The sequence below is a fragment of the Epinephelus moara genome, chromosome 22, assembly GCF_006386435.1.
Source record: "Epinephelus moara isolate mb chromosome 22, YSFRI_EMoa_1.0, whole genome shotgun sequence".
NCBI classification, from domain to species: domain Eukaryota; kingdom Metazoa; phylum Chordata; class Actinopteri; order Perciformes; family Serranidae; genus Epinephelus; species Epinephelus moara.
Genome location: NC_065527.1, coordinates 41,495,593 through 41,507,264, shown reverse-complemented (window position 1 = coordinate 41,507,264; position 11,672 = coordinate 41,495,593). Strand labels below are relative to the sequence as shown.

Here is an 11,672-nt window from a genome sequence, read left to right as displayed (position 1 = left end):
TTTGTAGGTCTGTAGCTTTGCAGTGCTACTGTTTACAGGCTGCCTAGGTCCATCAAATATGTTATACATGCTAGATAAGGGTTTATTGACTACAATTTTATTTATTGATAAATTATTACATTGAAGAATGGTTCTTAACTGAGGTCCAGGGACCCTCAGGGGTCCTTGAGGGAGTTCCAGGGAGAAATAAGGGAAATAGTTAATTTTTTACCATTCAATTTACCATAGAAGTGAGTCCAATGTGAGTAAGTAGAAGTAATAAGAGTGACTATTCTGATCATAGGTTCCACTTCCTCCACAGTTATGATCTTAACAACTATAGAATCATTGTTGTAATCATATCTAACAACCAAAATCTTTTCAGATGGAGTTTGCTGAAGCAAAATCTTATCTTAAATCTTAAATGGGGGTGTGTGACTTAATTTGTTCTATTTAAACGGTCCGTGATAAGAAAATTGTTGACATAGAGGACGGTGGTGTGTGGTAGATGTTTAACTCACATCACAGTTGCTCACAGGTGCCTCTGGGCTGGAAAAGCCGATTGCCTGAAAAGATGTTGTGCATTCTTACAGAATGTCCATGAGAAAAACAGCAAGGACCCACAACCAGTTACGTCAAGAAGATAATGGTTGTTATGTCACTTTCTTTTGTTGTCATTTTTAGCTTAAACCATCAAACGTGTTGTTTTACAAGAGGAGGAGACAATGACAATGAAAAACAACCTATGCTATACTTAGCACCTTTCATGTAAGAAATGCAGCCCAAAATGCTTTACAACAAAGGCATTGTAAGGAGTGCTTCACATGAAAACTGACATAATATGCATAAAACAGACAAGGCAATTCAATATAAAGGGACATTTAAAATTAAAACAAGGATCAACTGATTTAACAATTTTCATTTAAAAGTGGTGGTGATTTAAGATCCCATTAATCAAAATCTCATATAGTATTTCTTATTGTGTCACCTTAGGCCTTCTGACATCAATAACAACCAGAGTGGGCACAGACTCACCAGCATACACCAATTAACTGAAATAACGGGTCCTTCAGATTACCCCAGAATGTCTTCTCAAGAGTAAACCTCACTGTGGATATTGTCTGTGCTGGGTACAGCCCACAGCTGCACTAGAATCCACCACCCAGTTGTGGCACTGTGAATCACATAGAACTCTTCGTAGTCTTTCTCTGTCAAATCCACCACCCATTAATCATAGCACAACCAAAAATCTTAAAATTTTAGAAAAAAAAATCACAAAATGAAATAAATCATAAAAAGTCATAAAATCACGACATCATACAATCATAGAATTGCTAAACCATATATCATAAAATCAAGTGAGATACAACATTTTAAAGGAGTTGCAGCACTGTAATGCTTATGAGTTTCAGACCTGTATTAGGAAAGTCATAATTCAATGGAGGATACTTCAACCACTAACATATGGGATTAGAGAAGGAAAGGAGCTGCTATACTTTGACAGCATATTCTGGTTTCTACAGTTCAGATTAAAATTGGGGAATAACTTTCAATTAGTGAGACAGGGTTATAGTGACTTTGGCAGAGACAAGTCATGTTGATGACCAATTACTGCGCAGTGCTCACTACACATGAGATCATCTCGGTCACATGAGATGAGATACACCAACAGAACTACATGAGAAAGTATCACAGGACAAACAGTGAGCCTGTCAGCTCAGGAAGGATTCTGGGGAAGTTGTGGTGCAGATTTAAAGCCACATCCTTTATTATTCCACTGAAGGTGTTAGATTACATGTTTGTGGTCAAATATTAAGTTGAGACTCAAATTGCGGAGGAATTATAAACACCATTAAGTGATTCTGGTTGAAATTACTGGACACAAGTTTTGGTCCAAAGTACCAAAATCCCATTGCAAGACAAGTGATAAGACATTAACAGTATGTGAGAAAATCTTTCGATGTTTATTTTGGGTTTGCCTTAAGCCTCTCAGACAACTAGATGTTTCAGTATACAAGAAAAACAAGTGATTGTTCTTTAAAAGTCTATTTTATCCAATACTTTTCATTGTCTTCTTTCAAAAGAAGTCATTTTGAACAATATTGTTGTTTTTCAGTCGGCTGTTTTGTTGATAAAATGTCAAAACAAAAAAAGACAAACACTTGTTGTCACACTTGCTTTAGAGTATAGGCTTAATAAGCAGCCTAAAAATGCAAAAAGCAATCTCTATCATTGCATAGTTATAGACATGTAGTAAAATAAAATATTGAAAAATACACTAATTACTACGGGTATGCACAAGATTTTGAGGTTTGAACCGATTAAATGAAGAAGATATACTGTAACATGTTACACAGAAAGAGTTTTGTGCTTCTCATCTGTCAACAATAAAGCTAATAATTGTATTTCCCAAAATATTAAACTGCTGGATTTAAAAAATGCAGACAAATACTGTGGAAACTTGTGTTTTCATTATAGCTATCAAGTGAATATGAGTCTGATAAGAGGTGAAAGTAGTGTGGGTGTGAGGGATAAAACTCTGGGGAAACCACAGCTTACCGGTAAAAATTCAGTGTTTTGGGTGTGTGTTGGCAAAACCAGGCACTGACAGCTATCATACAACAACCACACACAGGGACTTACTGAATGCACACCATCAAAACACAAGCTCTCAGACTGCACATGCAGCAAACTTAGAACAGTCTAAAAGTGTAAATACCCTTGTCACTGTCAGTATTATCTCAGGACTGCACGCTCAACTGACGAGTTCTTTCCATGAAGTGTGACAGTGTGAAAAGGGGAACAGGGGAAGATATGTTGTTAATCAGGTTGACAGTGACCGCCAGTTCATCTTGCTCAACCTCCCTTGAGTAATACTAAAGAAAAAACAATTCCTGTAAAATAAATGACATAACTGCATCAGCATGAGCTCATATCTGAGATATGTTCAACCACACCAAGATTTTATCATCTTCAGTAAAAACCTAAGGAAAGTAAAAGTACACACAGTGCCAAACTGAGCACATTTGGTGCACGAGGCAGGCCACCCTTCCATCCCCTCACAGGGCTGACGTAACCATTCACGTTTATGGACAATTTAGAGTCACCAGTTAACCTGACCTACATGTTTCTGGACTGTGGGAGGAAGCCAGAAAACCTGGAGAGAACCCACAACCCACAATGACACAGGGAGAACATACAAGCTACACACTGAAGGGCCCTGGTCAACCAGTGGATTTGAACTCAGAACCCTCTGGCTGTGAGGCAAGAGTGCAAACCACTGCACCACCATGCCACCTCAAAAAAACAAAACAAAACAAAACAAAACAAAACAAACCCGTACTGTATTGTATTACTTTTTTTTTTTTTTTTTACAAACAAGGCACATAGGGCAAAAAACAACTTTGCTGACAAACAATAATGATAATAAAAAACAAACAATACAAGAATAGGGTATGTGCAAATTTCACCTCCATTTCCCTTTTGTACTGCACCCTGGGTGGCTTTTGCCTTTTCATCTTCCCTTACTCTATGCTCTTTTTGGAGGGGGTGGAGAGTTAATTTTGGAGCCCCCGCTGGCTAATGCCCTAGGCAGCTGCCTAGTCGCCTATAGGAAGGTCCACCCCTAAGTACACACTAAATGATTTTCAAATTTAAAAAACTACAAATTTAGAAATACATATATGTACAGACTAAATTAAATGCACAAGTTATTAGTAAATTAACTAAATGATGCAATAATTAAGCACTCTTTAAGGACATTGAAACAATGTCAAGTGTCTTTGTCTTCTTTTGTAACCACCTGAAGAGCCCTAAAGCCATGTATAAGACGAAGACAAGGGTATTTCTGTCATACCATGTAGTCTTTAAAAAAAAAAAAAAAAAATATCACTCATCATGCTGTCTGTCGGGGAAAAAATAAAAATGATGGCAACCAAAAAAATCTGCATTTAACTGGTTTGAACAAGAGTTGAAAGACATGTCAAACATGTCTTCAGCAGTAACAAAGAAAAAGTCAGGACTCCCAGTGACCAAAATAGGCACAACTTTATTTTTTTTTCTTCCAAAACTGCTGCATAACAAACTAAAATCAATATGAAAACACACAATACAAAATAAAAATAACACTTCAGCATTGCTCACGATGAGAACAAACATTAGTTTGGGTTTTAATTTTGGATCTACAGTGAGTAAAAAAATGTCTAGACAGGAATCGCCTCATTCACAAGGTGGCATGTTGAGCTAGAAAAGCTCTGATTCTCTGCAGGAGCTCTTTCTTCACACTGTCTGGTACGAGTGCTGCACAGGAGAGAGAAAAGTTTTGACATGTCAGGTTACAGCGATACACACTATTATCTTTACACTTAGAATTATCAGAAAGTGTTGACACTGTGTATGATGTTGTAGTGGATTGCATTATGTTGTAAGGCAGTTACCTGTAAACCAGGAAGACGCACCATTAAGAGCACCAGTACAAAACAACAGCACCTCATATTACAGCTTCTAAATGTACCATAGAATACTATAGTCTGAACTGAACTAATACATAACACTATCTTTTGTAAAAACACAGGTCAGCCATTCCCTGTATATGTTTACAGTGTAGCATCTGTGTCCTTGAAGCTCTTATTGAAAGACACTGGCATGTTGTGTAAGACATTATTCTTTCAGCAACTTCTGTAAAATCATACTTTATTTTACTTAAGCACTTAATGATGAAGTGCACTGTGCTAATCAACTTTCACTGAGTAAGAATCTTCTGTTCAGCAACATGAGAGATGCACACCTGCCACATGTGGCCATTTGCAGTTAAGGAGGAGAGAAGACATTATTTATTTATTTATTGTTTTACATCTTTTTAAATAAAGAGTATGAATAAATAGTGGTTAAACAGCATTGTCACTACTTTTGAAGCTCTTAAAACCTCCTGTTTTTTTATGTAGATAAAAACAGTGGTGGAGGAAGTATTCAGATACTTAAATAAAAGTACTAATACCACAGTAAAAAAAACTTTGCTACTGGTAAAAGTCTGGCATTAAAAATAATACTTAATTAAAAATATGTAAGTAAAAACAGGAAAATGTATTTACGTTTTAAAGGTAGAAGTTCAAAATAAGAAATGTTTTTAGCAATTAAATATTAAAAAAGGAAAGAAGCAAGTCTAAATATTTAAGAAGCTGGAACCATGAAATGTTTTTGCATGAAAACTGCACTTTTACATTGTCTGAAAGAAAAATCAAAAATTTTAATTTTTTTAAAGTACCTTGTAACTAAAGTTATCAAGTAATTATAGTGGCATAAAAAGTAAAATATTTCCCTCTGAAGTGTAGAGGAGTAGAAGTAGAAAGTGGCATGAGATTTAAATACTCAAATAACGTAAAAGTACAAACAGCTGCTTTCAAAATAACGAAAACACAGTAATGCTTTGTCTCAGGTGATTGTAAACTGATGAAAACAAAGTTATGGATATCATATTCTATTTCTGCCAGTAGAATCCCCTAAATCCTACACACTGGGCGTTTGAGTTTAGAGAAATCTGTCTGTCTCACAGTATCACATAGCTTATTTCAGCTCTTCATGAAAGCCATATCAATATGAATATATATGAATATGAATTAAATGTTCAAAGCAAAGACTACATATCTCTTATGGCTTTACTATATTATCACATGGAAATATCTCATATTTCTGATTTTACTATTGTATTTACACCCTTTATTATTTGTTAATGATTCGTTTTGTAGCTAGTATTCTTGATTTTCTTCCATTACTTATCAGTTGAATTTCTCTGTGTGGGATCATTAAAGCTTATCACATCTCATCAATTCCAACAAATTATTCTAGATGTCTTGAGCATTATTTCTCCCACATGTCATCAGAAGTTGGCATCTTTAGAAACTTTGGGATCTTCACTTGAAAATAAAATATAGTTCTGTTGTTTTAAATGAAGTTTGAGTCTGTGAGAGCAGAAGTTTTCTCTGACTGACCCTGCAAGTGTTTTTTGAGCAGATTTACACAAAACTGGATTAAGCACATTTACAGCGCAACTTCTTAAGTGTGATTATTATTTCTGTACTTCTTCCACCCCCTGCTGTTGTGTTTGCACATGAAGGTCTGTACCTCTGCCTTTTGGTGTGACTTCTGTGACCAGGTCCTCCACTGTGACATGCTCCAGACCCTTTTCTTTTATCACATCTGCAAAAAATAATTCATCAATAATCCTGGTTCGTGGTGGCACCGTTACACCGACACCGACAAACTCACACATACAATACCTTTGCAGTGTGCTTTCAGCTGATCCTTCCATCCACACTCCACCAGCTTTGCCCTGAGCAACTCTTTCAACCTGTGGCCACACATTTACAATTAGCTGACATTACTAAGACGTCTAAATAACCTCTGGTGTCTCTAAAGCATTCATAAATAAGCTCAGTGAAGACAGAAGCTTGACTCACCGCTCCCGTTCCCCCATCTCTATCAGCTTCTGGTTAATTGCAGCCCTCATCTGGGAGTCTTTGCTCATGATCTGTCTCAAATCACACACAAATGTTAACAGTTTCCGGTTTGAATTCAACGATTTCAGGGGAATGTGGCAACAAAAATATTTTATTTTGCGGGCTAGAGGGTAGACGTTACCTTTTGTCGAGATGGATCAGCTGGGGTACACACAGTTCCTTCACACAGCCGTGCCGTCTGAAACCGTCAAAAGCCTAATGGTTCCGCTTTGGCAGCCGCGAATTTGTACGAACCGACTACAGCATCACTAAAACAAAAAACTGGTCAGATAGCGCACTTAAGCTTCATACAAACGCTTATTTTTTTTAACTTAATGACTTAATAAAAACATGAAACGCTTTAAGAGAAAACACAAGGACTCAACCTCCCATGAGCGTCCGGGCAGCTAATGTCCGCTGGAAAAATGGGTCCGTGTGCTCCAAAACAGGAAGTGCATGTCTTGCTGACTTTTGCATGCTTCACAACAACTTGTGTGCAAGCCTGGCACATTTTAAGGACATGGCTGCGTCAAATTATTCCCTGAAGGTCAACAGAGAGCTTCTGGACCCCAACTTTGAAAGTTACAGGTTATCCCTTGACGCCATACCGACGTACAATGTTGAGCTGGATGCTGGTGAGACAAACTAACTTAACTTACAGTACAGTTAGCAATTGTGCTAGCCTAGCATTGATGCCACACAGAAAGCTCTGATTTATCACTTCAGTCACAGCTGTAAGCAAACATAAGTAATTAACTGAGTTATTTTTATTTACAGGTGTAATTGAAACGTCCATTTGTTATGCAAAATAGTAGTAATGGCATTAAAGCTGCCCTAGCTGAAGCCCAGTAACTCCAGACTTAAAGCTTGTGGGTTCAGAGGGTCCTTAAGAAAATGAGGAGTGGTTCAACATACTTTTATTTTGTATTATACAAATCATATCAAGAACAGTTTGACATGTCTTAAGAAAAATAAGCAAGTGTTTCTCAGTTTTTCCACATATAAACAGTCTATTACTCACTGTCATTACATGAGCATTTTTCCATACATTTCCACTCCTGCTTAATAATGCTAGCATCACCACACCAAACTAAAGTGGTAGCTACTGAGAAAGCAGGTTAAGTTATCCCCTGCCTTTCAATCAATTTACAAATCTAAAGTTTCGGCAGTGCCTTAGCAATAAGGTTTCACCATTATTGTTTTAAGGTTAAGTCTGATACAGATTCTTTCGTGCTGGAGCCGCTTAATGACAATATTTGCATAATGTTTAGTGTCCTTAGAAATGAGTGCCAGTATTCTTTGTTTTTTCAGAGTATTGTATCCTGGTCAGGGTAGAAAAGCCTCTGAAGCAGCATATTACATGAAATAGGCTACTCGCTGTTTAACTGGCTGTCTACTGCAAGCAGTGTTTGTCAGTAAAGAATTTATGTTGTCCACAATGTGAAAAATTATCTTGGCTTCAACACATGTCATAAAAAATAACTTACAATGAGAGCATATATGCAATTATTAAATAGAATTAGAAAACAGAGGGACTGGTTGTAAGATGTAGTTTCAGAAAGAGGCATATGGAGAATATGCATTTAATATTTTAATTGCATTTGGTAGGAATGACTAGCTGTGATTAATACTGGTGGCTTTTACTTGTCTATAATACCTCACTCAGAGTTATAAACGTCCAATATATAAAACACACAAAAACTAGTTAAGTTAAAAATATAGTGAAAAAAATCTCATAAAATTGATATTTTATAAATTTAGAGAGGACTAGAGAGAAATTGTACGCACAGAAAAATCTAATCAGAAAATTAAATAATGATATGGAGGGATTTGCTGGTATGTTATTACTTCCACATTAGCTACAACTCCAGAAATCAATTTTTTGGGGGCATTTCTGCTTTATTATGATAGTGAGAGATAGACAGAAAAGGAGGGGCTAAAAGAGGGACTGATATGCAGCAAAGGACCCAGGCTGTACTGGAATCTGGGCCACTGCAGTAAGGATTCAACCTTCATTGTATGCGTTCTACCCAGTGAAGTACTAACAGATTCTCTGCCATCCTTATCTCATGTTAATTAAGTGGTTCTTAAACCTTTTTCTGTTGCTGATATGACTTAATAAGTGACTCACAAAAATAATTTTACAGTCTGCTACCTATTAACCAAAAGATGCCATTGGACTGACACTGAGATCAAAGTAGATGGAGGCAGGTATCAATGATAATGTTCTTGTATCCCGTCAATCTGTAACAGTAGTTTTTGTAATCTCACTCATTCAGTGCTTTTAGAAAATCTTATTAAAACAAAAGATGTACATATGACCAGGTGCTGTCTCATTTTTATGTCTTTTTTTACCTTTTGCTTTTCCATCTTTACTGCAGCGGTGGAGGAAGTGAAGTTGAAGGATACCCAGTACACCCTGGAACATATGCGTGCTTTTGGAATGTACAATTACCTCCACTTAGATCCTTGGTATGAAGACAGTGTTTTGTTTTTGGACTGCAAAGGAAGGGTGCTCAGTCTCACCGTCACTCTGGTAAGCTTTAAATTCTGTTTTTTTTTTTTTTTTGTGGAAGTCCTTATTCTGGTAACTTTAGCTTTTGTTCTATTGTTGCCTAGTTGCCAATGTATCCCTCCACCCATGTCTGTGAAGCAAAATCCTTTATATTCACTCTTCATGTAGAATAAGAATTGTGATTGTTCTTATAATGTTGTGACAGTGGAATTGTTGGCAGGCTTTAATGAAACTGACACACCAGCAGGTGGTGACCAAACACTTGTGTAAAAGCAGCATCAGCCCACGATACATTTCTGCCAGGTGATGTCAAGACAAAATCATCCTTGAAAAATTTCCACAATATTAACATTTTTACAAGCTGCAATATTAAAGTGACTTATAATTTCCCTCACTTGCTGTTCTCTTGCTCAATTAGAAACAATTAAAGAGGAAGTTTGAGAGTCTAAATTTTCAGGCAAAAACACAACTTTTTATTCCATCTTTTGTCCATTGCGTCAATAATCACAGGAGATAAAGTTTTGGATGAACCCTTGTTTGTCTGTGGTTAATCACAGGAGTGATAACATAATTAACTTAAGGTACTGATCTAGGTTTGTCATCCAATACCAAGAAGCTGAGACGAGGAGCAAAATCAGCACAGTGACCTTTTCAGCAGAGACTTCTTTTATGTCGAAGACATCATTGAATATAATGAGAGATAATTGGTGCCACATCAGTGTTTTTAACATCAGAACTGGCATGAATGATGATCATCAGGCTATAATCCTGTGGGACAGTATTTCTGGCTTTCAGTGGCATCATAAAATTACTCTTTATAAAAATGTGTTGCTGGGATTTTAATTACAATCATCACATGATAATTATCATCCCTGACAAGCCCCTTTTGCGTACATTTGCAGGGAAGTGTCGCCCAGCACATTGTACATAGGCGGTTCACATTATGTTCTGGGCATTAACATCACAGATGCTGGAGAAAATGATCTCAAAGGTGCATCATACATCGGGTAGCGATATAATACGCAGTGTCACGCTCCATGGCAACAACAGGGCAGCTGGTGCATAGTCCTTTTGAGACACTGTTACTTCACGCAATGAGTAATTGATGCTCATGTGGTGGCATATCTGTCTATTACTAATAAGGCTCTGAGAGTCGTGAATCACATGTGAATCCAAGTCACATGGGCAGCCACACAACAGCTGGTATCTTTGGCTCTCCTGGATGAGTACATTTCATATTTTTCAGCTTTTATGTTTAAGGTATCTTTTTGTGGCCTTATACCATCATGTTTTGTTGTGTGTTTTCATATCAGATGTTAGTCGTGGAATTTTCTTAGGGGATTAGAGTGCCCCATTCAATATGAAAGCAGTGACCTTTCTGTTCTTCTGTAGTTCAAAGCCTTCTCTTATTAAGTGTGTCTGTTTGTATCTTTGTGAGTCATGACTGGACTGCTTAAAGAATTTGGTAGCAGAGAGAACAGATTTGTCATCCATTTTACATTATTCAACAATTATTTTCATCAGTTTTTGTGTAACTTGCAATAAGGAAGAAACCCAAATCCAGTTTGTACCATTCCGATGCTTTTCTCCACCACTAGTTGAAAATTCCTTCTGGGGATTAATAACGTATTTCTGATTCTGATTCTGGAAGTGCAAAAATAGGGTTCTTTGGCTTGTTCCCATGGGAAAAACCTTTTTGGTTCTTGGTAGAACCTTTATAAAAGATAATCTTCCATACCCCTTTTCCACCAACACGGAATGGGTTCTGTATTGGTTACCGCATCTAATTATGAAATGTTCTGAGCATTTTGACCAAAAAGAAATTGGTTCAGAACTGGAAACTTTGGTTCCCAACCAGAACAAAAAGTGAACAGGTTTTTCTTAACCTGAAATTCAAACTGTGATGACATCAGTGGGCATGTCATATTCTACAAGTTGGATAGAGAGGATGGAGAAGGCAACACTTGAGACGTTAAGTGAAAAATCATTGCTAAAAAGAGCATGCATTGGTCTTAATTGTTGGTCCACGCTTGTTTTTTGATAAAGAAAATATCTGTATTAAAAGAACACAACCTCACAGGTAATCAATGTGATCTGGCATCTTACTACTACAGTTTACTTCCATTGTGCACAAAAGTAGTTTATTAGCCTTATGATTTTATTCTACATGTCATCAACATTCAGCCTGCTGATGTGTTGTGACCTCCAGCAAGAAAGGTGCTTATTTTCTATTCATTATTCTATTGGCCATTAGTATTACACTTGTCTAAGCAAGCTAATTTTATATTAGAAACACAGCATTGTAGACTATGCATTGACATACATGCTACAGTGACTTCTATCACCTTTACCTTTTTTTTCCTTTTTTTTTTTTTACACAATAACCATGAAATAGCCTTGTGAAATATCAGGAAAGCCAATGCCTAACACCCACAAAAGGGGTTTAACAGAGAACCTTTTATATATTCAGCAGTTTCATCTAGAGCCTTAATGGTAACTAACAACATTACCGATAGATCTCTCTCCCATTAATTATAGTTTTAGTTTAAATCAATCAATCAATCAATTTTATTTATAAAGCCCAATATCACAAATCACAATTTGCCTCACAGGGCTTTACAGCATACGACATCCCTCTGTCCTTATGACCCTCGCAGCGGAAAAAAACCCTTTAACGGGGAAAA

General features: G+C 36.8%; 2 protein-coding genes across 2 annotated transcripts in view; one reads left to right on the top strand and one right to left on the bottom strand.

Moving 5' to 3' along the window:
- Nucleotides 1–4,007: 4,007 nt before the first annotated feature.
- On the bottom strand, nucleotides 4,008–6,734 carry LOC126383761 (transcription and mRNA export factor ENY2-2-like). Its single transcript, XM_050034410.1, has 5 exons — nucleotides 6,616–6,734; nucleotides 6,435–6,505; nucleotides 6,255–6,325; nucleotides 6,100–6,174; nucleotides 4,008–4,278 (listed from the first exon to the last, which is right to left on the bottom strand). The coding sequence occupies exons 2-5, from the start codon at nucleotides 6,500–6,502 to the stop codon at nucleotides 4,202–4,204; spliced, it is 291 nt and encodes a 96-aa protein (XP_049890367.1). The 5' UTR covers nucleotides 6,503–6,505; nucleotides 6,616–6,734; the 3' UTR covers nucleotides 4,008–4,201.
- A 189-nt stretch (nucleotides 6,735–6,923) lies between these two features.
- Nucleotides 6,924–11,672, top strand: part of nudcd1 (NudC domain containing 1) — a 73,080-nt gene continuing 68,331 nt past the window's right edge. Inside the window, exons 1-2 of the mRNA XM_050034409.1 lie at nucleotides 6,924–7,108; nucleotides 8,855–9,009. Of these exons, the coding sequence (XP_049890366.1) occupies nucleotides 6,949–7,108; nucleotides 8,855–9,009 (315 nt within the window). The 5' untranslated portion in view covers nucleotides 6,924–6,948. The remainder of the gene's footprint in view (nucleotides 7,109–8,854; nucleotides 9,010–11,672) is intronic.